The sequence below is a fragment of the Heteronotia binoei genome, chromosome 5, assembly GCF_032191835.1.
Source record: "Heteronotia binoei isolate CCM8104 ecotype False Entrance Well chromosome 5, APGP_CSIRO_Hbin_v1, whole genome shotgun sequence".
In the NCBI taxonomy this organism is placed as follows: Eukaryota; Metazoa; Chordata; class Lepidosauria; order Squamata; family Gekkonidae; genus Heteronotia; species Heteronotia binoei.
In genome coordinates, this window is record NC_083227.1 from 27,516,501 (window position 1) to 27,543,523 (window position 27,023).

The 27,023-nt window shown below is 45.5% G+C and overlaps 1 protein-coding gene across 1 annotated transcript in view; it reads left to right on the forward strand.

Moving 5' to 3' along the window:
* LOC132571344 (zinc finger protein 850-like) overlaps window positions 1–23,589 on the forward strand; it is a 359,929-nt gene extending 336,340 nt beyond the window's left edge. Inside the window, exons 7-8 of the mRNA XM_060238150.1 lie at window positions 6,989–8,448; window positions 22,761–23,589. Coding sequence (XP_060094133.1) covers window positions 6,989–8,448; window positions 22,761–23,563 — 2,263 coding nt within the window. The 3' untranslated portion in view covers window positions 23,564–23,589. The remainder of the gene's footprint in view (window positions 1–6,988; window positions 8,449–22,760) is intronic.
* Window positions 23,590–27,023: the final 3,434 nt, after the last annotated feature.

Sequence of the window (27,023 nt, forward strand, 5' to 3'; positions counted from 1 at the left end):
AACTCCCTTTGGACTGCAGTTATGCTTGTCCCAGCCTTGCTCCTGGCTCCACCCCCAAAGTCCCCAGATATTTCTTGAATTGGACTTGGCAACCCTAGCCCTGAGCGCGCAGACCTCTGCACCGCACAGAAAAGCTCCTACCCAGCAGCACAAAGCTTTCTAGGTCTCAGAGGGGCCGGCTGGACTCCAACGTTGCTCTGCTGCTCCAGCCCAAGGGTTAAAGCCGAGGTAGCCTGCAGTCCTAGAGAAGAAGCACAAACTGGGCTTGTGAGAAAAGCCGTTTCCTGCTTCCGCCCACGTCTTGCAGGATCGATGGAGTTCCCCCCGGGCTGCTTCTTGAACCGTAGGATCTGGCAAGTTCAAAGGGGCGGGGGGGGGAGAGATTGGGGGGGGGCAAAGCAGAAGGAAAGCAGGGGAGAGAGGGAAAGCCTTCTCTCTGCAAATTGCAATCTCGCCCCCTCGAGTTGCCTCTCCTGCACGGGGACCGTCTCCCCTTTGTGCAGAGCCACGAGGTTTTCTGCAGCGGGCTGGAGGGCAGGATTCGAAACAGGAGCCTCGGAAGGGAAAGGCGAGCTTCAAGCGGCTTCAGGTTCCAGGGACTCACGTTTAGGTAGGAGAGGCCCAGATAGTCCAATTCAAGAAATATCTGGGGACTTTGGGGGTGGAGCCAGGAGGCTTTGGGGGCATCTCTCTCGGCTTGGCTTCGCGAACGAAGATTTAAGAAGGGTGCAATAGTCCACGTCTGCTGCAGGCTCGCTGGTGGCTGACAAGACCAATGCGGGACAGGCAGGTCCGGCCACAGTGGCTGCAGGGAAAAGTCTGATTTAGGGTTGGTCCTGTAGCAGTGCGATTCTTCCTCAATCTCCTTTTGTCCTCAAGACCAGCTATGCGTGCGTTCTCAAAAGAAGAAACAGCCTGGTGGATGGTGTGCCTCCATGCTTTGCGATCTGAGGCTAGGTCAGACCACTGGTGATGGTTGATGCGACAGGTGCCAAGGGATTTCTTCAAGATGGTTGATGCGACAGGTGCCAAGGGATTTCTTCAAGGAGTCCTTGTACCTCTTCTTTGGTGCCCCTCTATTTCGATGGCCGGTGGAGAGTTCATAATTGAACTCCAAAGGGAGTTCACTAGGGCTACAAAGGAGAAAGTAATTTTAGAAGTATGATGGGAGTCAGGTTTTTAATTGTGGCAATTACAATTCAAGAAGCATTTTAAGGTAGATGCTGAGCTGATATCATTTATTACACCTTCCGGCGATGTCAGGGGTGTGTGGCATATGGAAACTGAGTTGAACTAATAAGTTCTGGCACCTCTTTTTCTACAAAATGACCCCTGCCTCCCAGCCAAGGGGGCATAATTGAACTCCAGAGGGAGTTCTGGCTATCACATTTAAAGGGACTGCACACCTTTTTAATGCCTTCCCTCCATTGGAAATAATGGATAGGGGCACCTTCTTTGAGGGTTCATAGAACTGGACCCCCTAGTCCAATCTTTTTGAAACTTGGAGGGTGTTTTGAGGAGAGGCATTGAATGCTATACTGAAAATTTGTTGCTTCTACCTAAAAAAACAGGGTCCCCCCCCCAGCCCCAGATACCCTCAGATCAATTTTCCATTATACCCTATTGGAATCAGTACGGGTGGGAGCAGAGGGTAAAATTCAGGGGGCAGAAGGAGGGAGCGGATGCAGGAGGAGAGACTGAGGGGGGATCTGGGAGGGAGGACTGAGCAGTTGCAGAAGAGGTGCTGATGGGGGTCCAAGACAGAGCTGTGAATGGGGGTAGTAAGAGGGGAACGAACCCTTGCCTGGGAGGCAGGGGTCATTTTGTAGAAAAAGGTGCCAGAACTCATTAACTCAACTCAGTTTGCATATGCCGCACACCCCTGACATCCCTGGAAGGTGTACTAAATGATATCAGCTCAGCATCTACCTTAAAATGCTTCTTGAATTATAATTGTCACAATTAAAAACCTACTCCCATCATACTTCTAAAATGACTTTCTCCTTTGTAGCCCCAGTGGCATGAGGAAAATTTCCATCTGTCTGCTTTGTAGGTTTTGATTCTTTTCCCATTTTTTTGTGAGGGGAAATAACAGAAAGCTTGTCAAATCTTAAAAGTTCAGGAAAATTTTCACGGGGGTTTGAACAATGGAGCCCAGAAGCAAGGGGTTTTTTTTGGGGGGGGGGGCAATTTAGAAAGAAACACCACAATAAAAAGTAAAACTTCCAGAGACTGTCTGGGAGAAAAACAGCAATGAAGAGTCCCTATGAAGAAAGGGGGGTGGGTACAGAAGCCATCCTGAAAAACAGTGCCATGCTCTTTGCTTTTTAGAAATTGACGCTTTTGTAGATTTTTGACATACAATCTTTCAGATTTTATAGTCTGCATTTTATTCAGCTCTGGCAAGGTTTTTTTTTTTTAAAAAATAATCAGTAGTTGACATTATAACATTATAGCAGTGTGTCTTTCAGCTTCTCTGAATTGCAAACTTTCATTTTTTAAAAATGTAATTCTCTAGGCCCCCTGAGGCAGAGATATGCCTTCCTCTTTATATTTCTACATGAAAAAGGATAGAGCTGTTGCCTTTTTTCTCTTTCCATGAAAGCTTGGAATCTGGAGAACCTGATACACATATTGTTATGAATTTTACTGAAACTGCTATATTTGACTGCTATTTTTTTTAAAGGAAGCCCTGGGGGATGAGTCTATCAGTGGTTACTAGCTATGGTGACTGAGGGGGAACCTCCGCATTCATAGGTACTGATCCTCTGAATCCCAGAGCCAGGAGGCAACATCAGGGGAAGGCCTCGGCCTCCATGCCATGTTGTTAGTCATCCAGAGGAACTGGTTGGCCACTGTGTGAGACAGGATGTTGGACTAGATAAACATATGAAGCTGCCTTCTCATGAATCAGACCCTGGGTCCATCAAAGTCAGTATTGTCTACTCAGACTGGCAGCAGCTCTCGAGGGTCTCAAGCTGAGCTTTTTCACGCCTATTTGCCTGGACCCTTTTTAGTTGGAGATGCCAGGGATTGAACCTGGGATCTTCTGCTTACCAAGCAGATGCTATACTACTGAGCCACATTCCCTCCCCATTGGTCTGATCCAGCAGGGTTCTTCTGATGTTCTTATAAAGGCCTGTGCCTCTCTGCCCTGTTGCTGGCCCTCCAGAGGAACTGGTTGGTCACTGTGTGAGACAGGATGGTGGACTAGGTGGATTATTGGTCTGATTCAGCCGAGCTCTTCTTCTTATGTCCTTAGAAAATGGGGGAAGCTTGCCACATGGAAACCCTGGTGTTGCTGCGAGTAAAAAAGACAAGCCTGTCTCTATGACGAAAGCACCTCAGCGTACCACTCAGTCACACTAAGTTGTACATAAAATGTTAATTGTGTGATGATGCACTTTTGAGCATCACTAAAGCATCTGAAACCTCAAAACTGTTGCAGGCGCAAATAGAGTGAAGAATCTTTAACATTTTACTGACTCGGGGGACTCTCAGCTCTAAGCATTGCTAATCAGAACCTAAGAACATAAGAGAAGCCATGTTGGATCAGGCCAGTGGCCCATCCTGTCCAACACCTTGGTCGTTTTCGCACTCATCTCCAGCCGGCGCAACCCCCCTCTTCACCGCGCAGGATCTGCGCGGATTTCGCACTAAATGCCGCAGAGCAGCCTTTTGCGCCGGAAACTCCCGTCGCAAAAGCCGCGCAAACGGAAACTGCTTTTTGGCGGTTTACGTTTGAGCGGCTTTTGCGCTGGGAGTTTCCGGTGCAAAGGCTGCTCCGCGGCATTTAGTGCGAAATCCGCGCAGATCCTGCGCGGTGAAGAGGGGGGTCGCGCCGGCTGGAGGTGAGTGCGAAAACGATGATTGTGTCACACAGTGGCAAAAAAAAAACCCCAAGTGCCATCAGGAGGTCCACCAGTAGGGCTAGAAGCCCTCCCACTGTCCCCCCCCCAAAAAAACCCCCACCAAGAATACAGAGCATCACTGCCCCAGACAGAGAGTTCCAACAATAAGCTATGGCTAATAACCACTGATGGAAATAGGGGAAAGTTTCACCGGTATCATTTAGGCCAGGAAACTGGGAAAATCTGTTGTGTGGAAGGGCTGCTACTGCTTGTGCATCCAAACACAGAAGCTGCATTAGACAGTGAAAATCACTGGGGTGGTATTTGCGGCATCTGTGTATTTCTGGAGGGACAGAATCCGCTGCGTAGGAAGTGCTGGAGGTATAAGCACAGAGAATAATCATGTTTGTTTTCCCTGATAAACAGGCCCTCTGATTGCCAAACCTGACCTCATATCCTGGATGGAAGAGGGGGAAGAGCTTTTTTCTATGGGCTGTGACAAAGAAGAGGAAGTGGAAAACAGGTGTTTAGGTATCTGTTTTGGGATTATGCATTTGCCAGCTCTTCCTCCTGAGGGCTAGTAGATTTCCGTGGCCTTATTTATTCTGCAAAAAAAAAGTATGGATGAGCTGGGAGGGCTGAAACAATCCCTGAAGATCTTGAACCTGTGAGGACAGGCAGTTTCCTTCTCCTAAATCAAATCATTTTTTCCCCCAAGTCTGGTCGAATGTTGTCCACTTGGAGAGGCGGAGGTTTTCCAGTCTGGTGTAGTGGTTAAGTGTGTTAATTCCCCACTCCTCCACTTGCAGCTGCTGGAATGGGCTTGGGTCAGCCGTAACTCTTGCAGAGTTGTCCTTGAAAGGGCAGCTTCTGTTAGAGTTCTCTCAGCTCCACCTGCCTCACAGGTTGTCTGTTGTGCTGGTGGGGGGGAGAAGATAAAGGAGATTGTAAGCTGCTTTGAGACTCCATCAGGTAGTGAAGGTATAAATCCAGTCTCCTCCTCCTTCGTTCTCTTTCCCTGTTTCTGCTGAGATCCCTATAACTGAAGATGCTAGGCTTGATCTGGAATATTGTACCTGCAAAGGAAAGCATGGAGACATCAGCCAAAACAACTCCACAATAACACACATATAAACATATTTTACCTTCTCCCCCCTACCAGCAGAGGGCAGTGTTGAAAATGCTTCAGCATCTTGCAGTGCATCATTTAAGACCTAGCCCTGATTTGTCTTTTCTGAGAAACAGCTGATTGTCCCTTCCCCCCCCTGCCCAGAGCAACCAGTCAAGAAGCCAATTTAGTTCTCCAAAGAATATGCTGAAGTGGTTTTCATGGAACGAAACAACCTTTTTCTGCCATTTGGCACAGAGGCCAATTTGAGCGTCATTTCACCTATACTTGTTAGTAAATCAACAATTTCTTACTTGAGGGTGTTTAAGAATTCCTGGGTGTATGCCATCTGGACCGGAAGACTTTTTTTGGTTTGTTTCTAGCAGTCTAAGAAACCCTGCCTCCCTTGACCCTCAGGTTTCCATACGGCACCCTCCTTTTTAACTCTGTTCTCATTTTCAATTTCCAGCCTCTTGCCACCAATATCTTACCAAAGGTTTGCCTCACCATCCATTTGAGATGAGTTTTTCTGTACTAGGCTGTTGTCTTTCACCCCAGAACTCAGTTTTAAAGCTACTTTCCTGCCTCTTTGACATTAAATGCTAGCACCCTGATTACCTTTTAAGAACATAAGAGAAGCCATGTTGGATCAGGCCAGTAGCCCATCCTGTCCAACACGCTGTCACACAGTGGCCAAAAAATCCAGGTGCCATCAGGAAAGTACTTTGTGGATCAAATACCAGAGGCACAATGTATCTCCCCAATGCCATTATTTCACTTTGAACTGGAAAGAACAAATAATGCAGCATTAAATGATTTGGTCAGCGCCTGAGGAGAAACTCACCAGCTTGTGGCTACATTTTGGGGAGGCTGTTCTTCATTTCTGACCCAGATTGGAAGTATGTCTGTTACAGTAACTATCCCAGTGAAACGCTATTTTTCATTTGATTGCCACGAACACAAAGCGTTTGGTTGATATTGATCCAAGTGTAAGTCTTGCAGTGGCAAAATTTTTACCTATGGATTTTAATTATTCTTTTTCTCAATGCAATCTTTATACTTAGAATTTCTGAGGAGCCCCGTGGTGCAGAGTGGTAAAGCTGTAGTACTGCAGTCCGAGCTCTCTGCTCATGACCTGAGTTCGATCCCGGCAGTAGCTGGGTTCAGGTAGCCAGCTCGAGGTTGACTCAGCCTTCCATCCTTCCGACGTCAGTCAAATGAGTCCCCAGCTTGCTGAGGGGAAAGTGTAGATGACTGGGGAAGGCAATGGCAAACCACCCTGTAAAAAGTCTGCCATGATAACATCTTGATGCGATGTCACCCCAGAGTCAGAAACGACTGGTGCTTGCACAGGGGACTACCTTTACCTCTTTTTTTTAACTTAGAATTTCTGGTTTGGTTATTTTCTGTATTATTGGCCCGTATTATTCTGTACCATTAAATAGTATTATTCTGGACCATACCAAATTTGTTTGCTTATGACCCGTTGATCTGTGAGCACAAAGTATAGAATAAAGGAATTTGGATTGCCACAAACATAAGATCTGCCAGTGCCATCTAGTATGTCAGGGTTGGATTCTCAAAAAAAAAAAAAAAAAGCCTTTCAAAAGTGTCTCAAAACACCAAGCTTTTGAAATTCCTGCATTCCCTACAGCACATTACCTAATTTTCAAGCTTCTTTTTTTCACCATGTTCATATCAAGTTCCTTTTTCTTTCAGCAGGAGGTGTTTGTTTGTCAGCAAATGAAACAAAAGAGCACACACTGATGGAAATAAAAGAGACGTCTTCAGATGTCAGTGACAACTTGGAGCATCATGATGGCTTGAGCAAAGAAAAGAGAAAACAGTCATATAATGGGAAGAGTAATCCCAGTCCTTTAAAGGATAGTAACTCTCATGATATAATGCCAATTCCAGAAGTTTGCAAAAAAGACTATAGGAAAAAGTGCCCTGCAAGTGAGGAAAAAATTCATGGAAAATCAGACGGTAATATGCTTTGGAAAACCCATAATAGCAAGAAAATATATACATGCCAGGAGTGTGGGAAAAGCTTCAGTGGGAGTGGAAACCTTACTTCTCATCAAAGAATTCATACAGGGGAGAAACCCTATAAATGCTTGGAGTGTGGAAAAACCTTCAGTGAGAGTGGAAACCTTACTTCCCATCAAAAAATTCACACAGGAGAGAGACCAAATAAATGCCTGGAATGTGGGAAAACCTTCATTCACAAAGCACACCTCACTTCCCATCAAAGAATTCACACAGGGGAGAAACCATACAAATGCCTGGAATGTGGGAAAAGATTCAGTGAGAGTGGAAGTCTTATGTGCCATCACAGAATCCACACAGGGGAAAAGCCATATAAATGCCTGGAGTGTGGGAAAAGCTTTGGACGGAAAGGTGGACTAACTTGCCATCAAAGAATTCACACAGGGGAGAAACCATATAAATGCCTGGAGTGTGGACAAAGCTTCAGTCAGAGTGGAAGCCTTACTATCCATCAAAGAATTCACACTGGGGAGAAGCCATATAAATGCATCGAGTGTGGACAAAGCTTCAGTCACAATGCAAGCCTTACATTCCATGAAAGAATGCACAGAGGAGAAAAGCCATATAAATGTCTGGAGTGTGGAATAAGCTTCAGTCAGAGTGGAGCTCTTACTGTCCATCAAAGAATTCACACAGGGGAGAAACCATATAAATGCTTACAGTGTGGGAAAAGCTTCAGTAACAGTGGGAAACTTAGCATCCACCAAACCACTCACACTGGGGAGAAGAAATACAAATGCCTGGAGTGCAGAAAAAGCTTCAGCTGCAGTTGGAGCCTTACTGTCCATCAAAGAATTCACACAGGAGAGAAACCATATCAGTGCTTGGAGTGTGGAAGAAGCTTTAGCCAGAGTGGCAAATTTATTGTCCATCAAAGAATGCACACAGGAGAGAAACCATTTAAATGTTTGGAGTGTGGTAAAAGCTTCTCCCAGAGTGGAAACCTTACTGCCCATCAAAGAATTCACACAGGTGAGAAACCATACAAATGTCTGGAATGTGGGAAAAGCTTCAGTGCGAGTGGAAGCCTTACTTTCCATCAAAGAATTCACACAGGAGAAAAACCATACAAATGTCTGGAGTGTGGGAAAAGTTTCAATGAGAGTGGAAAGCTTACTTCCCATCAAAGAATTCATACAGGTGAGAAACCATATAAATGCCTGGAATGTGGGAAAAGCTTCCGTAACATTGGAAGCTTTACTGTCCATCAAAGAATTCACACAAGGGTTAAACCCTATATGTGTCTGGAGTGTGGGAAAAGCTTCAGTCAGAGTGGACACCTTACTGTCCATCAAAGAATTCATACAGGAGAGAAAACATATAAATGCCTGGAATGCGGGAAAAGCTTTCGTGAGAATGGAAGTCTTATTCGCCATCGTAGAATTCACACTGGGGAGAAACCATATAAATGTCTGGAATGTGGGAAAGGCTTCAGTCGGAGTTCACACCTTACTTCCCATCAAAGAAATCACACTGAGGAGAAACCATAGAACTCCCTGGAGTGTGGAAAGACTTTGCATCAAAGAAATTGGATCAGTACATGTAATGTAGTTAAGCTGCCTAAGGTTTTCAGATACAAGAACCACAGTGCTATTACCTTCATGAAAATCCTGCTTTAAACAACTTGGTTTACACATTTTGTTACATTGGGGGCATTCTTGCTGTCATCAGACAGGGCATTCCCCTGCGTGCAAGCCTGTGTACAGAGCAGCTGTTCATCACACTAGTTTGCTTTGTTTAGCAGGAGATTCTGAGAGAGTTGGCCGCACAGCCATGTGGGTTCTGGGCTCTGAACCTGAAAACTCACAGGTAGCCACTGGAGCAATTACAGAATGCATTTAACATGCATATTTTGTGTCAAGCCTCATAGACTTGTGATGTTTTCTACCTGCTGAAATTTTTAGTTTGTGTTACAGTATTCTAGCTGGGAGGTTACTGTAGCTTGGATCCACTTGGCCAGATTGAACAGGGACAGGGGTGGAATTCTGGCAGGAGGTCCTTTGCATATTAGGCCACATACCCCTGATGTAGCCAATCCTCCAAGAGCTTACAAAGCTCTTTTTTGTAAGTTCTTGGAGGATTGGCTACACCAGAGGTGTGTGGCCTAATATGCAAAGGACCTCCTGCTAGAATTCCACCCCTGAACAGGTATATCTTAAGTCTTCAGTGGATAAAAACAGGCTAAAATATGGCATGCAGAATCTGATGTCATCCATGATCACACTGCAAAACGCCATTCACAGGTAGGATCTTCCTGGCTTCCACGTGGAAGGAGGGGGATTTCTCCGGCCCCCTTCATTGGCAGATCTTCCCAGCTTAATAGGTAGCTCCTGAATCATTGTAGATATATCTAGAGTGGAGCACCTGTAACATTTGTCCGCCTCAGAGGAATCTCAGCTCTGAGCATTGCCAATATCTATGGGAAAACAGCAACATGAAAAAGTCTCTTTGGCTGAGTTAGGGCAATGCATAAACCATTGTGTCACAGTTCTGCGTGATGGGTAACAGTTCCTTCAAACCTCCTCTACTGACAGAGCTCTCAGCATTCTGAACAACTGATTTTATTTGATCTGTGTTCAATGTGAAAACCTTATTTCCCAGCCAATGCTCTCCCACACACTATTTTAATGAAAACATTTATTTTAGAGTATTCTGAATAGTCTTTGAAATGATTACATTAATTATTCTTAGGAAAGCACATTATTATTATCAAAGCAATTCAGAACAAACTGCCATATAGGACATTCTGTCTTCACCTAAATGTAATTTAAATATAATGGATTCTGTTACAAAATTTAGTCATTCTAGATTACATATATAAGTATTAGAATAGTTAAATTTTTGGTATACCATTAGGTTTTCATGGATGGATACAATTTGTGTCAACATGAACGTTACCAAATATATTTTTCCTTTTTATAAATCTGTCAACAGTTAATATTCTTTCACCTAGGGAAAAATTAATAAATCATTTCAAATAAACAACCAAGATTTGTCATGAAGATATATTTCACTGTGGTAAAAACACAGCTAAAAGAGGTCAGGGGCAGGGTTGTGTGTGTGATAGTTGTTGTTTTTTTCCTGCAGTCATATTTAATGAAGAATTTACAGATGCCAGAATTGATCTGGTTAAGACAGAAACCTCTAGTAATAGATAATCCTGTAAATAATTCTATACTGCTGAAATGGTATAAAATTAAACCTTTAAATTTAATCCCCCTTGACTTCAATCGAAAGACTCTTCATATTTTTCTAGTTTTTCACATTGGTGTGATAATAATCTATTATAAGAAAAACTGGTAGAAAAGCAGCAAATTTTGACCAAATAACCTGCAAAATGAAGGGCCGTGAACTGTTGGAATATTCTTTCTGGTTAGGCATATTCTAGATACACTTTTCTGAAAATAAAGCTTATGGTAAAAGTCTTATGTTTGATTTTCTAATTAGCAATGATCCTGAGATGGAGGGTGTTATTGCCAGAATTTATTCTTCATCATTAGTGAGAAGGATAAGAAATATAGAGGGATATTTTGGGGGTAGATTAGTTAATTGTGGATTTATTTAGAGTAAAAAAATAACTGAGATGGAAGGAATCTCTGTGCTCCGAAACTAGGCTGAACAAATAAGGTTGACAGAAATATGGTACAGCATCTTGTACTGATTAGGGAAAAATATGTGCTGAGCACTCAGTTTTCCAGTTTAGTTTATTATTATAGTCATTGACCAGAACATTTTAGTCATCTAGAACAACCTTAAAAGTACCTTATAAAAGTCCCCCAAAGAATCTGCATGTTAAAATGTGATGACTTGATGGTTATAACAGTAAAAAAAGAATTTAAAAGATTATTATTTAACCCTTTAAACCATTTTTAAAAGTCACTTAAAAATTGTTAAAAGAATTACAGCTTGGCCTATTTGTCTTGCTTTTTACGTTCTTTATAAACCTGGGAACAGAACCTAGCCACCTGTCTTGTTGTTTGATGGTTCCTATCTGACAGAAGATAATCTAATTTGAGTTTATTTGAGCTGCCAGGGGACCTTTCCAACAGCGGGCTAATGATTTCCCTTCAGCTTGCCGTATGAAAAGAGCAATCAAAAATATATACCGGTATGCTCCAGAGAATCTATTTCAGGCTGGCAACAGGAACAGAGCCTAAGTGCATAAGGAATCCCTTTTATATCTCCCCTCTACTGCTGCAGGGACATACTCCTAGCTAAAGTAAAGGCCCTTCTAGTGCTGTGAGATGCAAGAAAGTATAGATAGGTGGCAGGAGCAACTTTGTGTCTTCTGTTTGCTGAAAAGAAATAGTCTGAGGAAATGCTGAACACTCAAGGATGAACAAACTGAAAATAACTTATGAGATAACGTAGCTGCAACATTTGGATCGGGTCTTTTCAGCTTGGGAGCTGTGAGACCTCTGCTGCAGTAGAATAAAACGATTCTTTCTAACCAATTTTGTCTTGAGTCTTTACTGCTGGCAGGAGTCAAACAGGGATCCTACGACAGCTTGGGTGGATTGCTGCAGGACTCCTCTGGCAATTGGAACCCAGAGAGGGAAACCTAAACTTGGTGTGCAAACCACCCTGTAAAAAGTCTGCTGTGAAAATGTGAAAGCAACATCACCCCAGAGTCGGAAACAACTGGTGCTTGCACAGGGGACCTTTCCTTTCCTTCCATATATCAAATAAAAGTTGTAAGAGTGCTAAACACATTGATGAGAAAAGTCTGGATTAAGTTGGTCGCTACTTATAGGGAAGTGAAGAAATAGGGAAGAGAGACTGAAGGAAGGTGAAAGCAGGGCTTACCCTGCCACTAGGCAAACTAGGTGATTGCCTTCCCTGTTGTTGGCTGTCCAGAGGACGTGGCTGGCCACTGTGTGAGACAGGATGCTGAATTCGATGGACCACTGGTCTGATCCAGCAGGGCTCTTCTGATGTTCTTATAGTCAAAATATACTTGTTTAAGAGATTTTGTAGAAAAGTGCAAGAGTCCAGGAGCACCTTAAAGACTAACAAAATTTGTGGCAGGGGAGGAGCCTTTGTAAGTCGCTCGCTGCTCGCCTCTCAGGAAAGCTCCTACCCTGCCATGAATTTTTGTCAGTTTTTCAGCTTCTCCTGGACCCTTGCTGTTTTCTACTGCTACAAGACGAACTAACACAGCTCCCCATTATGATCTATCTCCATAAAAGATTGTTCCAAGTGGGCAGCCCTGTTGGTCTGAAGCAATAGCACAAAGTTGGAGTGCAGGAACACCTTTAAGACCAAACAAAGCCAATAAACACATATATTGACTTCGCTGTTTGTTTTGTTTCCCAACACAGCAAATGATATCTAAACCAAACGGGTTGTCTTTTCAATTTGTTAATAGCACGATTCTGCTATTGGATTCTAATTTGGCACTATTTTGCATGCTTAACAATTGCCTGCCAGTTGTATATAGCTCAGCTCTTCTCACTGTACCCAGGGCCATCTTAACAGCATTATGGGCCCCGGGCAAAGCAGTGTACTGGGCCCCTACGACAACTAATCACAGGAATAAAAATGTAAATGGTTATTAGTACTGCATCATACATCGATTAGTATGGGGCCCCTATGCACGTGGGGCCCACGGGCAAGTGCCCATCAGGCCCATGCGTTAAGACAGCCCTGACTGTACCCCATTCCATTGCCTGATGAAGTGTGCATGCACATGGAAACTTACATTCTGAATAAAACTTTGTTGGGTCTTAAAAGTGCTACTGGACTCCATAAAAAAGATTGTGGTGGCTGTCCATATATTTCGAATTTTGTGTGAAGGTTGCCAAGTCCAATTCAAGAAATATCTGGGGACTTTGGGGGTGGTGCCAGGAGCAAGGTTGTGACAAGTATAATTGAACTCCAAAGGGAGTTCTGGCCATCACAATTAAAGGGACCACACACCTTTTAAAGGCCTTCCCTCCATTGGAAACAATGAAGGATAGGGGCACCTTCTTTTGGGGCTCAGAGAATTGGAGCCCCTGGTTCAATCCTTTTGAAACTTGGAGGGTATTTTGGGGAGAGGCACTGGCTGCTATGCTGAAAATGTGGTGCCTCTAACTAAAAACAACAGCCCCTCCAGAGTCCGAGATATCCGTGGATCAATTTTCCATTATATCCTATGAGAATCGGTCTCCATAGGGAATAATGGAGTGTCCAGGAGCCATTTCCTCCCTCCCCGCTTTCTGATGACCCTGAAGCGGGGGTGGGGGTGGGGAGCTCCAAACCAGGGGATCCCCTGCCCCCACCTGGGGATTGGAAACCCTATTTTGTGTCGTCCAGTTCAAAGAGGCCTATTATTGCTGCATTCTCTGGGTGTGGCGTAGCAGAATGATTTGACGTTCAGGGACTTTTTCTTCCCAGCCTTTTCTTTTGACTCTCTCTCTCTCTCCCTCTCTCCCGGTTCCCTTTAACTAGCTGGAGCCTAGCAAGAGAGTCTGCAGTCCCAGAGAGGCCCATGGAAGGCGGGGGGGGGGGGGAGCCATTTCCTCTTTGCCTTTCCCCACCCTCGCCCCCTGTGAGGCTCCAGACTCCTGTTTGAATGGCTGGAAGGACTCTGGTGAGCTTAAAGGAGCTGGGGGGGGGGAGATCTTGGGGGGGGGGGGGCTGCATTGCAAGACCCAAAACAGAGAGAAAGAAGGGGGGGAGCTGATAATGCGCAAAGCATCTCTCCTCCCTCCGCATCAGAAAGAGCCGCTTTGTGCAAAGCCAAAGAAATCCCCGAAGAGGAAATGAGGGGGGGGGGGGGGATGTAGAAAGAAAAGGAAGCTTTCTTTGGGTGGGGGCGGGTGAGTGCAATGCAAGCCCCAAAACTTAGGGTTGCCATCCTCCAGGCTGATATGGAGATCTCCCGCTTTTACAACTGATCTCCAGCCGGCAGAGATCAGCCCCCCGGAGAAAACAGCTGCTTGGAAGGGTGGACTTTCAGGAATGGGACCGTGCTGAGACCCCTCCTCTCCCCAAACCCCTTCTTCTCCCGGATCTACCCACAAAATCTCCAGGTTTTTTTCCAATCCAATAATGAAGGATGGGGGCACCTTCTTTGGGAGCTCTTAGAATTGGACCCCGTGGTCCAGTCTTTTCGAAACTTGGCGAGTCTTTTGAGGAGAGTCATCAGATTATATGCCGCAAATTCGATGCCTCTACCTCAAAAAACAACACACCCACCCCCAAGCCCCAGATACCCGCTGATCAATTCTCCAAATCTATGGGAATTGATCTCTATAGGGAATAATAAGTGCCCAGCAGTCATTTTCCTCCTCCCCCACTTTCTGATGACCCTGAAGTGGGGGGAGGGCCTCCAAACCGGGGGATCCCCTGCCCCCACCTGGGGATTGGCAACCCTATGTGGAGGAAAGGGATGCTTTGCAGGATGGACTCTGGCATTGTACCCCACTGAGGTTTCTGTCCTCCCCAGGCTCTATCCCCAAAACTCCAGGAGCTTCCCAACCTGGATTTGGCAACTAAACTCTCCCATCCCACTCCCCCTGGCCAGAGGGCTTCTGGCAACCTGAGGGCAGGATCCAACATGGGAACTTTTGCAGACTGGAGAAGGTTCAGGTTTCGTAGACACCCATTTAGGTAGAAGAGGCCATGAAAGGAAGAAGAAGAGATTGGGCTTATTTATACCTCACCTTTCGCTACCTGAAGGAATCTCACAGCGGCTTACAATCTCTTTCCTTTTTCCTCCCCACGACAGACACCCTGTGAGGTCGGTGGGGCTGAGGGAGCTCTCCCAGAACTGCTCTTGAACAGAACAGCCTTGAGAGCACTCCTTCTCTTGGATCTACCTCCAAAATCTCCCAGTGTTTTCCAATCCAGATCTGGCAACCCTAAAATGGAAAGGATGGGGGCGGGGAAGCAGGGCATGAGAGAGTTCCTTTCCTGTCCCACTGGCAATTCCTCTCCCTGTACAAGAGACAGCCCCTTTGCTGAGCAGTAGGTTAGAACAGATAAAAAGGACATCTGCTGTCTCGGCCTCACCCACCTCACAGGGTGTCTGTTGTGTGTGTGTGTGGGGGGGGGAAGGTAGAGGAGATTGGGACTGCTCTGAGACTCTGAGATTCACAGTATAGGGCAGGATATAAATCCAATATCATCTTCTTCTTCTTCCCATCCCCTCATGGTTCTGCCACATTGTTCCCAGCAGGGCTATTTTTTAAAAATCAGGAACAAACAGGAACACAGTTCCCACTGGCTTTGTGTCAGGGTGTGTGGCCTAATACACAAATAGGTTCCTGCTGGACTTTTTCTACAAAAAGCCCTGTGTGAAACAATGGTGATGTCAGGGGTATGTGGCCTAATAGGCAAATGAGTTCCTGCTGGGCTTTTTCTAACTAAAAAAAGCCTTTGTTCCCAGTATGTTCTGACATGAACCTATGAAGCTGCCTTAAACTGAACCAGAGACTTGGTCCATTAGAGTCAGAATTGTTTATTCAGACTAGCGGCTGCTTTCCAAGGTCTCAGGCAGAGGTCTTTCATGTCAACTCCTACCTGATGCAGGATTTTGATGTAGTCTCCAAAGCCAGAGCCAGTTTGATGTAGTGGTTAAGTGTACAAACTCTTATCCGGGAGGACTGGGTTGGATTCCCCACTCCTCCACTTGCAGCTGCTGGAATGGCCTTGGATCAGCCATAGCTCTCACAGAGTTGTCCTTGAAAGGGCAGCCTCTGTCAGAGCTCTCTCAGCCCCATCCACCTCACAGGGTGTCTGTTGGGAGGAGGGGAGAGGTAAAGGAAATTGTAAGCTGCTCTGATACTCTGATTCAGAGAGGAGGGCAGGGTATAAATCTGCAATTCTTCTTAGAATCATAGAGTTGGAAGGGATCTCCGGGGTCATCTAGTCCAACCCCCTGCACAGTGCAGGAAACTCACAAACACCTCCCCCTAAATTCACAGGATCCTCACTGCTATCAGATGGCTATTTAGCCTCTGTTTAAACACCTCCAAGGAAGGAGAGCCCACCACCTCCCAAGGAAGCCTGTTCCACTGAGGAACCGCTGTAACGGTCAGGAAGTTTTTCCTAATGTTGAGCCGGAAACTCTTTTGATTTAATTTCAACCCATTGGTTCTGTTCCTACCTTCCGGGACCGCAGAAAACAATTCCACACCATCCTCCTTCTTCAATCCAGAGAAGAGTTTACTGGAGGGACTGGCACACACACACACACAATCTGTACTAAAAAGGCTTTCCCTCCCTCTTTCTTTCTCTCCCTCCAAGGCAGCAGCACAGAGACACCCTTGATGCCCCTGCCGCCGTCTCCTGTGTGTGGTGAAGGGAAAAGAGCCACCATGAAGCCAGCTCAGGTACACGGGATGTCTCTGTTGCAAGGCTCAGAGGATTGGGGGGCCCCTTGCCCTTGGTTCTGGTGAGACTGCCCACTTTGGGGGCAGAAACATGGTGACCCTCCCTCCCTAGTATAGAGCATGCAGAGAAGCCCAAAAAAGGAGTATGAAGCAATGCAATGCCATGAATTTCCCACAGAAAATTATTTGATCCTTTACTATATGGCCTTTCCCCGAAAAGCTGCTAGCCCCCTGTGATTGAGGAGAGCCCCTCTGTGATTGAGGAGAGCCAGTTTGGTGTGGTGGTTAAGTGTGCGGACTCATCTGGGAGAACCGGGTTTGATCCCCCACTCCTCCACTTGCAGCTGCTGGAATGGCCTTGGGTCAGCCATAGCTATCGCAGGAGTTGTCCTTGAATGGGCCGCTGCTGTGAGAGCCCTCTCAGCCCCACCCACCTCACAGGGTGTCTGTTGAGGGAGGAGAAAACATAGGAGATTGTAAGCCACTCTGCGTCTCTGATTCAGAGAGAAGGGCGGGGTATAAATCTGCAGTCTTCTTCTGGTCCAAGATACCAAGATATGTCTGGGGCAGTGATGCTCTGTTTTCTTGGTGCTTGACGGACAACAGTGAGAGGGCTTCTGGCCCCACTGGTGGACCTCCTGATGGCACGTGGGAGTTCTTTGGCCACTGTGTGGCACAGTGTTGGACTGAATGAGCCATTGGTGGTGGCGGCTACAAGCATAGCCAGCTTCAAGAGGGGATTGGATAAAAATATGGAGCAGAGGTCCATCAGGGGCTATTAGCCACTCTGTGTGTGTGTGTGTGTGTGTGTGTGTATATATTTGGCCACTGTGTGATACAGAGTATTGGACTGGATGGGCCATTGGCCTGATCCAACATGGCTTCTCTTATGTTCTTATGTATCCTGAAGGAGGGCTGGGAGGGGGGAACCAAATGTCCCCACAGGGCTCTTGTAATGATATAAAGAAATGGTTCCTTTTTTTCCTTTCTCTTTCTTCCAGGGTGGAGTGTCCTTTGAAGAGGTGGCTGTGTATTTCACCCCAGGGGAGTGGACCCTGCTGAGCCCAGCCCAAAGAGTACTGTACAAGGAAGTCATGCTGGAGAATTTTGGGAATGTGGCCTCTCTGGGTGAGCATCCTTTCTCCTGGGATGTCTGATTCTTGAGAGCTAGTTTGGTGCAGTGGTTAAGTGCGCAGACTCTTATCTGGGAGAACCGGGTTTGATTCCCCACTCTTCCACTTGCAGCTGCTGGAATGGCCTTGGGTCAGCCATAGCTCTCGCAGCGCTGTCCTTGAAAGGGCAGCTTCTGGGCGAGCTCTCTCAGCCCCACCTACCTCACAGGGTGTCTGTTGTGGGGGAGGAAGGTAAAGGAGACTGTGAGCTGCTCTGAGATTCAGAGCAAAGGACAGTATATAAATCCAATATCTTTTTCTTCTTGATGTGAGGAAAGACTTTAAGGGAATCCCTGATGGAGAAGGACGTGGTCGGGTCACCTGACCTGGTGTAACTGATTTCTTCAGCTCTCCACGATCCTTCCTCTGACATGGGAAGGTTCCGAGCTCTTCTTGCAGAAAGGAAGTCCCTGCGTGACAGTCTTGTAGCTGAGCCACAGGAGAGGGCAAAAGAAGAGGGGCCAAGGGATGCCTGGTCTGGAGAAGGTGGAATGGTCTAAGCAGGGGCTTCCCTCCAGTCTGGACCTGGCCTTACCTAGGCTGAGACGTGGCTGTGGAGGGGACTCTGCTGTCCTTTCTGTCACTTTAGTTCTCAGCAGGTCTTGTTTTGTAGGAAAAGCCCAGGAGGAACTCATTTGCATATTAGGCCACACCCCCTGACATCACCATTGTTTCACACAGGGCTTTTTTGTTGAAGAAGCCTGGCAGGAACTTATTTGCATATTAGGCCATTCCCCCTGACACCAAGTCAGTATGTTCCTGCTCAAAAAAAGCCCTGGTTCTCAGCTAACACTTCCATCTCAGCTTGGCAGGGAGCAGACATAGAACAGTCAGTGCCAGATAGATTATTTTAGACCCCACACCTATTTTTTGTTCTTAAAAAAACTTGCATTTTCTGCAGTTGCAAGCCTCATTTGAGGCAGGAGCTCACAGTAACAGAGCTCTGGAACCTCTAAATTTTATTGTGCTCTTTCTTTCTTATCCCCCCTCCCCCCCCCCCGAAAAAAATTGCTTCTGGGCTCCATTGTTCAAACCCTCTGTGAGAAATTTGCTGACCATTAAGATTTGACAAACCCAAAACCTATCAAGCGGACAGATGGAAAGCTTTATCATATCACTGTGGCCACATAAGAGAAAGTAATTTTAAAAGTATGATGGGAGTAGTTATAATTCAAGAAGCATTTTAAGTTAGATGCTGAGCTGATGTCAGGGGATTGTGGCATATGCAAATGAGTTGTAGAAGAAGAAGATTGCAGATTTATACCCCACCCTTCTCTCTATATCAGAGACTCAGAGCAATTTACAATCTCCTATATCTTCTCCCCCCCCCCACAAGAGACACCCTATGAGGTGGGTGGGGCTGAGTGGGCTCTCACACCAGCTGCCCTTTCAAGGACAACTTCTGCAAGAGCTATGGCTGAGCCAAGGCCATTCCAGCAGCTGCAAGTGGAGGAGTGGGGAAACATACCTGGTTCTCCCAGATAAGAGTCCACGCTCTTAACCACTACACCAAACTGGCTCTGGTAATACTGATGAGCTCTGGCACCTTCTTTACTACAAAATAGCCCCTGCATTCCAGAGGGTCAGCACTGGAATTGTTAGATTTATGTGCACTCAGAAGGACCTGAATGTTGTTTGTTTTCCCTGATAAGGACATCTAATTACCAAACCTGATCTCATATCGTGGCTGGAAGAGGAGGAACCGTTCTTTCCCCTGGGCTCCGATGAAGAGGCGGGACTACCAGACAGGTGCTTAGCTGTGTCATGGGAAGGTATGTTGCCTGCGCTTCCTGGTTTGATCTGCGTAGTCTCATCTTCACAGTTGATGGGGTGGCTAAAAAGGCAAATGCGATTTGGGGCTGTATCAACAGAAGTATAGTGTCCAGAGCACGTGAAGTGATGGTATCGCTTTACTCTGCTCTGATAAGACCTCACCTGGAGTATTGTGTTCAGTTTTGGGCACCACATTTTAAGAAGGATATAGACAAGCTGGAATGGGTCCAGAGGAGGGCGACAAAGGCGGTGAAGGGTCTGGAGACCAGGTCCTACAAAGAAAGGTTGGAGGAGCTGGGGATGTTTAGCCTGGAGAGGAGGCGGCTGAGAGGTGATAAGATCACCATTTTCAAGTACTTGAAGGGCTGTCATATAGAGGATGGTGTGGAGTTGTTTTCTGTGGCCCCAGGAGGTAGGACCAAAACCAATGAGTTGAAATTAAATCAAAAGAGTTTCGGGCTCAACATCAGGAAGAACTTCCTGACCTTTAGAGCGGTTCCTCAGTGGAACAGGCTTCCTCAGGAGGTAGTGGGCTCGCCTTCCTTGGAGGTTTTTAAACAGAGGTTAGATGGCCACCGGACAGCAATTAAGATCCTGTGAATTTAGGGAGAGGTATTTGTGAGTTTCCTGCATTGTGTAGGGGGTTGGACTAGATGACCCTAGAGGTCCCTTCCAACTCTATGATTCTCTTCAAAAGAACTTTTCCAGGGTGTTTCCCAGGCCTCTTTCTCCTGAGGTTCCTTAAACTGGAGATCACAGGCCTTGATCCTGGATACTGTAAACATATGAGCACAAGAAGAGCCCTGCTGAATCAGACCAACAGTCCATCTAGTCCAGCATCCTTCTTTACATAGGGGCCAACCAGTTCCTCTGGACATCCAGCGACAGGGCTTAGAGGCAAGGTTTTCCCCTGATGTTGCCTCCTCGCTCTGGGAATCAGAGGATTAGTGCTTCTGAATGTCAAAGTTCCCCTCAGCCACCATGCCTAGTAGCCATTGATAGATGTCTCCACCAGGAATCTATCTACTCCCCCTTGAAAGTGGTTTATTCCCGTGGCCATCACTGCATTCTCTGGTAGTGAAATTCCACATTCTAAATATTCGCTGTGCAAAATAGTATTTCCTTTTGTCCATCCTGAACCTACTGCCCATCAGCTTCATTGGATGCCCTCGATCCCTTCATTGGATGCCCTGTTGTTTGGGGAGAGGGAGAAAAAGTTCTCTTTGCCAGCTGTCTCCACCCTATGCCTGATTTTATAAACCTCTTTCATATCCCCCCTTAGTTGGGGAGGGATGGTGGCTCAGTGGTAGAGCATCTGCTTGGTAAGCAGAAGGTCCCAGGTTCAGCCCCAGCATCTCCAACTAAAAAAAGGGATCCAGGCAAAAATAGGTGTGAAAAACCTCAGCTTGAGATCCTGGAGAGCCACTGCCAGTCTGAGTAGACAATACTGACTCTGATGGACCAAGGGTCTGATTCAGTATAAAGCAGCTTCATATGTTCACATGTCTCTTTTCTAAAAAGAAAAGTCCTAGACTCTTCAGCCTTTCGTCATAGGGAACGTGCTGTACTGCCCTAATCATCTTCATTACCTTCCTCGGTACTTTCCCCAGCTCTAGTGTCCTTTTTGAGAGATGGTGATTAAAACTGTTCACAGAACTCCAGATGTAGTGGTGCTGTAGATCTGTACAGGGGCATTACAATATTGGTTGTTTTATTTTCAATCCTTTTCTCCCTTCGCAAATTTTTGTCAGTCTTTAAGGAGAAGAAGACTGCAGATTTATACCCCGCCCTTCTCTCTGAATCAGAGACTCAGAGTGGCTTACAATCTCCTATATCTTCTCCCCCCACAACAGACACCCTGCGAGGTGGGTGGGGCCGAGAGAGCTCTGGCAGAAGCTGCCCTTTCAAGGACAACTCTGCAAGAGCTATGACTGACACAAGGCCATTCCAGCAGCTGCAAGTGGGGGGGAGTGGGGAATCAAACCCAGTACTCCCAGATAAGAGTCCGCACACTTAACCACTGCACCAAACTGGCACTTTAAGGTGCTCCTGGACTCTTTTTCTACTGCTACAGACAGACTAACACAGCTACCCAGCTTGGTCTGTCTCTTCAATGGCTATGCCAGGTTAACAGCTGCTACTTTTTCTGCTGGTGGGGCAGCTCTAAGTGAATTGAGAGTTGACATTTTTGAGCAGCGTACTGACAACAGGCAGCCTACTTTCTCCCATATATTTTGAGTTCCCTTTCCCCCTGTCCAGAAGGTGACCAGATAGTCCAGAACTGGATACCATCTTAGACTTCTTTTATCCTGACTTTCTTCCGTTTTTATTAACTTTGGAGACCGAATGTTAATGTTTGGTATATTTGTCTTATGGTATTATGTCTCCTTTTGTACATTGCCCAGAGCCTGGCACAAGATGGATTAAACATTCCAGTAAGTGGGCTCCTTCCTTTTTAGTGTCCAGAGAATTTCTGCCATTTTCAGGAGCCCCAAACTTAATAACAAGGCAAATATATTATCCAGGCCTCTGGCAGTCTAGCCAGGAGATCTTTAAAGATAAACAACTACGGCAGTTTTGTGGATTTGTATTAGGGTATCTTTGGTACAAGAAGGTATTGTTTCAGCATTGCAAAGACAGAATTACTTCTAAGCACAGCTTTTTTTTCTTGGGGGAATGCGGTGGAATGGAGTTCCAGAACCTCTTTGCGGAAACAAAATTCTCCAAAAATGTTTCATGATGAGCACCCATGTGTTTCTCCTTCATTTCCCTCTTGAGAGTTCCAGCATCTCTTTTTCCAGAAAAAAAACCCTGCTTCTGAGGGGTTATTTCCACCCTCCTGTTTCCTAATCCTCATCTAGGTGCCCTCCAGCCTCTTCATGACAGCAGGAGGGCTATTGACATAGCAGTGGGATAGTTCTAACAAGTCCCTAAAGGTATCTTCCACATGCCTTTCTCTCTCAGTTCCTCTAGGTTGGCAACCCTGCCCTCAGGGCTTTTTTTGTAGCAGGAACTCCTTTGCATATTAGGCCACACACCCCTGATGTAGCCAATCCTCCAAGAACTTACAGGGCTCTTTGTACAGGGCCTACTCTTGTAGGATTGACTACATCAAGGGGGTGTGACCTAATATGCAAATGAGTTCCTGCTGCAAAAAAAAAATGTTCCATGAGACCCAAGAGCCCAATATATCAAGTGCAAACCCGCAATGTCTGCCCTAAGGACAGATATTCATACAGGATGCCCCCCTTGTGTTCTTGTTTAATGACACATGAGTCTCTGTGCTTGTCTCTCACTCCAACACTAAATTCCTACATTTCTCTTCCTCTGTTATTAGGTCTGTTTGCCCACTCCACAGATTGCTGTCTGCTTTGTGCAAGCAAAGAAATTTTTCCTGAAAAATCAGATATTAATATACATTGGAATGCTGATAACAGAAAGAAAATGTATAAATGTCTGAAGTGTGGGAGATGCTTTGGGTGGAAAGATACCCTAAATTCCTATCAAAGAATTCACACAGGGGAGAAGAAACATAAATGTCTGGAGTGCGGGAAAAGCTTCAGCCAGAGTGGAAGCCTTACTTACCACCAAAGAATTCACACAGGGGAGAAACCATACAAATGCCTGGAGTGTGGAAAAATTTTCCGTCAGATTGGAATCCTAACATCTCATCAAAGAATTCATACAGGGGAGAAACCATACAAATGCCTGGAGTGTGGGAAAATCTTCCGTCAGATTGGAAACCTTACTTCCCATCAGAGAATTCACACAGGAGAGAAACCATATAAATGTCTGGAGTGTGGGAAAAGCTTCAGTCAGAGTGGAAACCTTACTTCCCATCAAAAAATTCACACAGGGGAGAAAAAATATAAATGCTTAGAGTGTGGAAAATGCTTCAGTCACAGCTCAAACCTAACTTTACATCTAAGAATTCACACAGGAGAGAAACCATATAAGTGCCTAGAATGTGGAAAAAACTTCAGTTGCAGTGGAAGACTTACTTACCATCAAAGAATTCACACAGGAGAGAAGAAATATAAATGTCCTGAATGTGGAAAAAACTTCAGTAGGAATGGAAACCTCATTTCCCATCAAAGAATTCACACAGGGGAGAAACCATATGAATGCCTAGAGTGCAGGAAAACCTTCAGACACTGTGGAAATCTTACTGTCCATCAAAGAACTCACACAGGGGAAAAACCATATAAATGTCTGGAGTGTGGAAAAAGCTTCCGTCAGAGTGGAAAACTTACTTCCCATCAAAAAATTCACAGAGGAGAGAAACCATAAAAATGCCAGATGTGAGGAAAGACGTTGCATCATGGGATAGATGTAGTGCAGGGGTGGCCAACAGTAGCTCTCCAGATGTTTTTGCCTACAACTCCCATCAGCCCCAGCCAGCATGTAGGCAAAAAACATCTGGAGAGCTACCGTTGGCCATCCCTGATGTAGTGCAACAAAACAAAAACAGTATATTATCTTCAATATGTAATGCAGTTAAACTGCCTACAATCGTGATAGATGAAAACTGCAATCTTGTTCCCTTTATGAAGATGCCATCGTAAACTTTTTCTTTTACACATTCTGTGGCATGGTGAAATTGTGGGAGCCTTCCTGACCATATCAGGCAGTCCATTCCTCCAAGTGGGAGCCACGAGCCAAAATCCTTCTGTATGGGCAGGTGCTGAACTTGCCTATTGGTATTCTTCAGTGGAAGATGATAAGAGAACCAATCCTGTGTATATGGGATATGTCTCTTTCACTCTCTGTCATCTTTTGTGCTGCTAGAGTGGAATCTTCAAGGGGGGCTCAGATATATACAAACTTAGAGTAAGTTAAAGAGCCTAGCAGAGGGGTGTGTACATTTTTAAGGATCTGTTTTCTATTGGGCCTTTTCGGTTACTTTACCATGGTGTTTTTCTTGCCACCGTATTTGCTCAGCCGTACAGGCTGTTTTACTGACTGTGCATGCTGCTATTTTTATAGTAAAAGCCTTTACCATTCTTTGTTCTTTGGCTCTGATTTGAGCATTTGTGGTTCATGTTTACTGAACTGAGTGTCATGCTTCAATAATCTGATGAAGAGATCTGTGTTTCTCAAAAGCTTATGCTACAGTAAAATTTGTTAGCCTTAAAGGTGCTACTGGACTCTTGACTATTTGTCAATTGGACTGGACTCTACTATTTTTCAATTTTACTATTTTTCCTATGTCAGGGGTGTCAAACATGTGGCCTGAGGGCTGGATCAGGCCCCCAAAGGGCTACTAGCAGGCCCACAAGCAACTCACAAGCCAGTTTGGTGTAGTGGTTAAGTGTGTGGACTCTTATCTAGGAGAACCGGGTTTGATTCCCCACTCCTCCACTTGCACCTGCTGGAATGGCCTTGGGTTAGCCATAGCTATCACAGGAGCTGTCCTTGAAAGGGCAGCTGCTGTGAGAGTCCTCTCAGCCCCACCCACCTCACAGGGTGTCTGTTGTGGGGGGAGAAGACATAGGAGACTGTAAGCTGCTCTGAGTCTGATTTTGGGGGAAGGGCGGGGTATAAATCTGCAATTCTTCTTCTTCACTGTCATCTGCTTTCTTCTCTCTCTCTTCCTTCTTTCTGCATAATAGCTTGTTTTGTCAGACTTGCTCAATTAAGCTACAGAGCAAAGCCTCTATTTTCTCCATTGGCTGACTAGCACATAAAGCAACTTTTGTACTAAAGCTTGCAATGCCCAGCCTTCCCATGTTTTCCTCTGGGTTTTAGGCTCAAAGCATTGACCATGAGATTTCTGTAATGAATGTCAATAAATCAAAAGTAGGTTTACAACTTACAGACACGCACCTGAACCGCATACTCAAGATTGCTACAGCACAGACATTGTCTCCGGATTTTGATGCAATAATTCAGAGAAAGAGATGTCATTTATCAGAAACTGTTAAGTAAACAAAATAATCTTTTAAGCATATTTTAAGTTTTGGAAACATCTTTAATTGTATTTGTGTCTTATACGAAATTTATGTCTCCACTACCTGGCATTACATTTTATGACACACATGGCCCAGCCCGACAATGTTTAATTTATGTCAGATCTGACCCTCATAACAAATAAGTTCAACACCCATGAACTATGTAATACTTTCAAGTTAAATAAAGGAGTCTGTGTTCCTCACTGGTTCATTGCCCCCTGGGGCATAATTTGACCCAGATTTAGAGACAGCAGGCCCCTGGTCCCTCAAATTTGGCCTTGTCTGCTCTGATTGGCCATGGCTCTTCAGATAAATACTTTTTTGAAGCTGATTAAAGGCCTTTCCCGGCATCTCCTACCTCAGAATCATTGGAGATGCTTGAGACTCAATCTGGTTTCTTCTGCACTGAAGGATACAACGAAAGAGGGGAGAAAACCAAGCTGAATATTATGCTAGGAACTGTGAAGATTGAGCAGTTGGAGTACAAACTAAAATACAAATATTTGTTTCACCATGCACAAGAAAAATTAAGATCAAAAGCAACATACAGAGTGCAGATGAAAGCTCTGAACAAGCAACACATTTGAGTTACACATATAATCACTACAAAACATCAATGATGGTTACACATACATAATAACCACAGAAGCAGACATGTTTTGGCCCAGAGGGCATTCTTCAGTGGTCTAATTTGTATGAACACAAACATAAAAATGTAAATATAAAATACCTTTTCCAAGTCAAGCAGGTTATGGATGAGTAGAGCTGCCAGGTTCCCAGGGCAGGTGGGGGTTCCCCAGCTTTGGGGGTTCCCAACCCACTGCCCCTATTGGGCCTGCTGGGGAGATCCTCCCCCCACGTTGCCGGTGCAATGACATCACTCGCAGTGACATCATTGTGCTGGTGACATTGTGCGCCAACCACTCTAGGAGCTTCTGGGAAAACTCTGGTTTTCCAGACACACTAGCAATTTGGGAGGGACTCGACTGTGCCAACAAAACTCTATGGTATACTCTTTCCGGCAGAAGCTGGGTTCAGGTAGCCGGCTCAAGGTTGACTCAGCCTTCCATCCTTCCGAGGTCAGTAAAATGAGTACCCAGCAGCTTGCTGGGGGTAAAGTGTAGATGACTGGGGAAGGCAATGGCAAACCACCCTGTAAAAAAAGTCTGCCATGAAAACATTGTGAAAGCAATGTCACCCCAGAGTCAGAAACGACTGGTGCTTGCACAGGGGACTATCTTTGAGGAGCCTCATGGCGCAGAGTGGTAAAGTTGCAGTACTACAGTCTGAGCTCTCTGCTCACGACCTGAGTTTGATCCCGGCAGAAGCTAGGTTCAGGTAGCCAGCTCAAGGTCGACTCAGACTTCCATCCTTCCGAGGTTGGTAAAATGAGTACCCAGCAGCTTGCTGGGGGTAAGGTGTAGATAGGCAATGGCAAACCACCCCATAAAAAGTCTGCCATGAAAACGTCATGATGCGATGTCATCCCGGAGTCGAAAACGACTGGTGCTTGCACAGGGGACTACCTTTACCTTTTTACTCTATATGGTATAGGGTACTTGGCAACCCTATGTATGGGTTACAGAAAAAGTGTACTCCCAAATAAGTTATAAATCAGGCCTGCATGTATTGAGGAAGCCACCCTCATTAGAGATGGTAACTCTGAACCAACATACTCTGAACCACCACTTGGACCATGGCCATTGCTCCAATGTGCATTCATGTGCAACTGGCCTTTTATTTATATAGCCTACAAAATGCAAATCAGAGATGAGCTTTCTCTCTTGCAAGGTTAACAG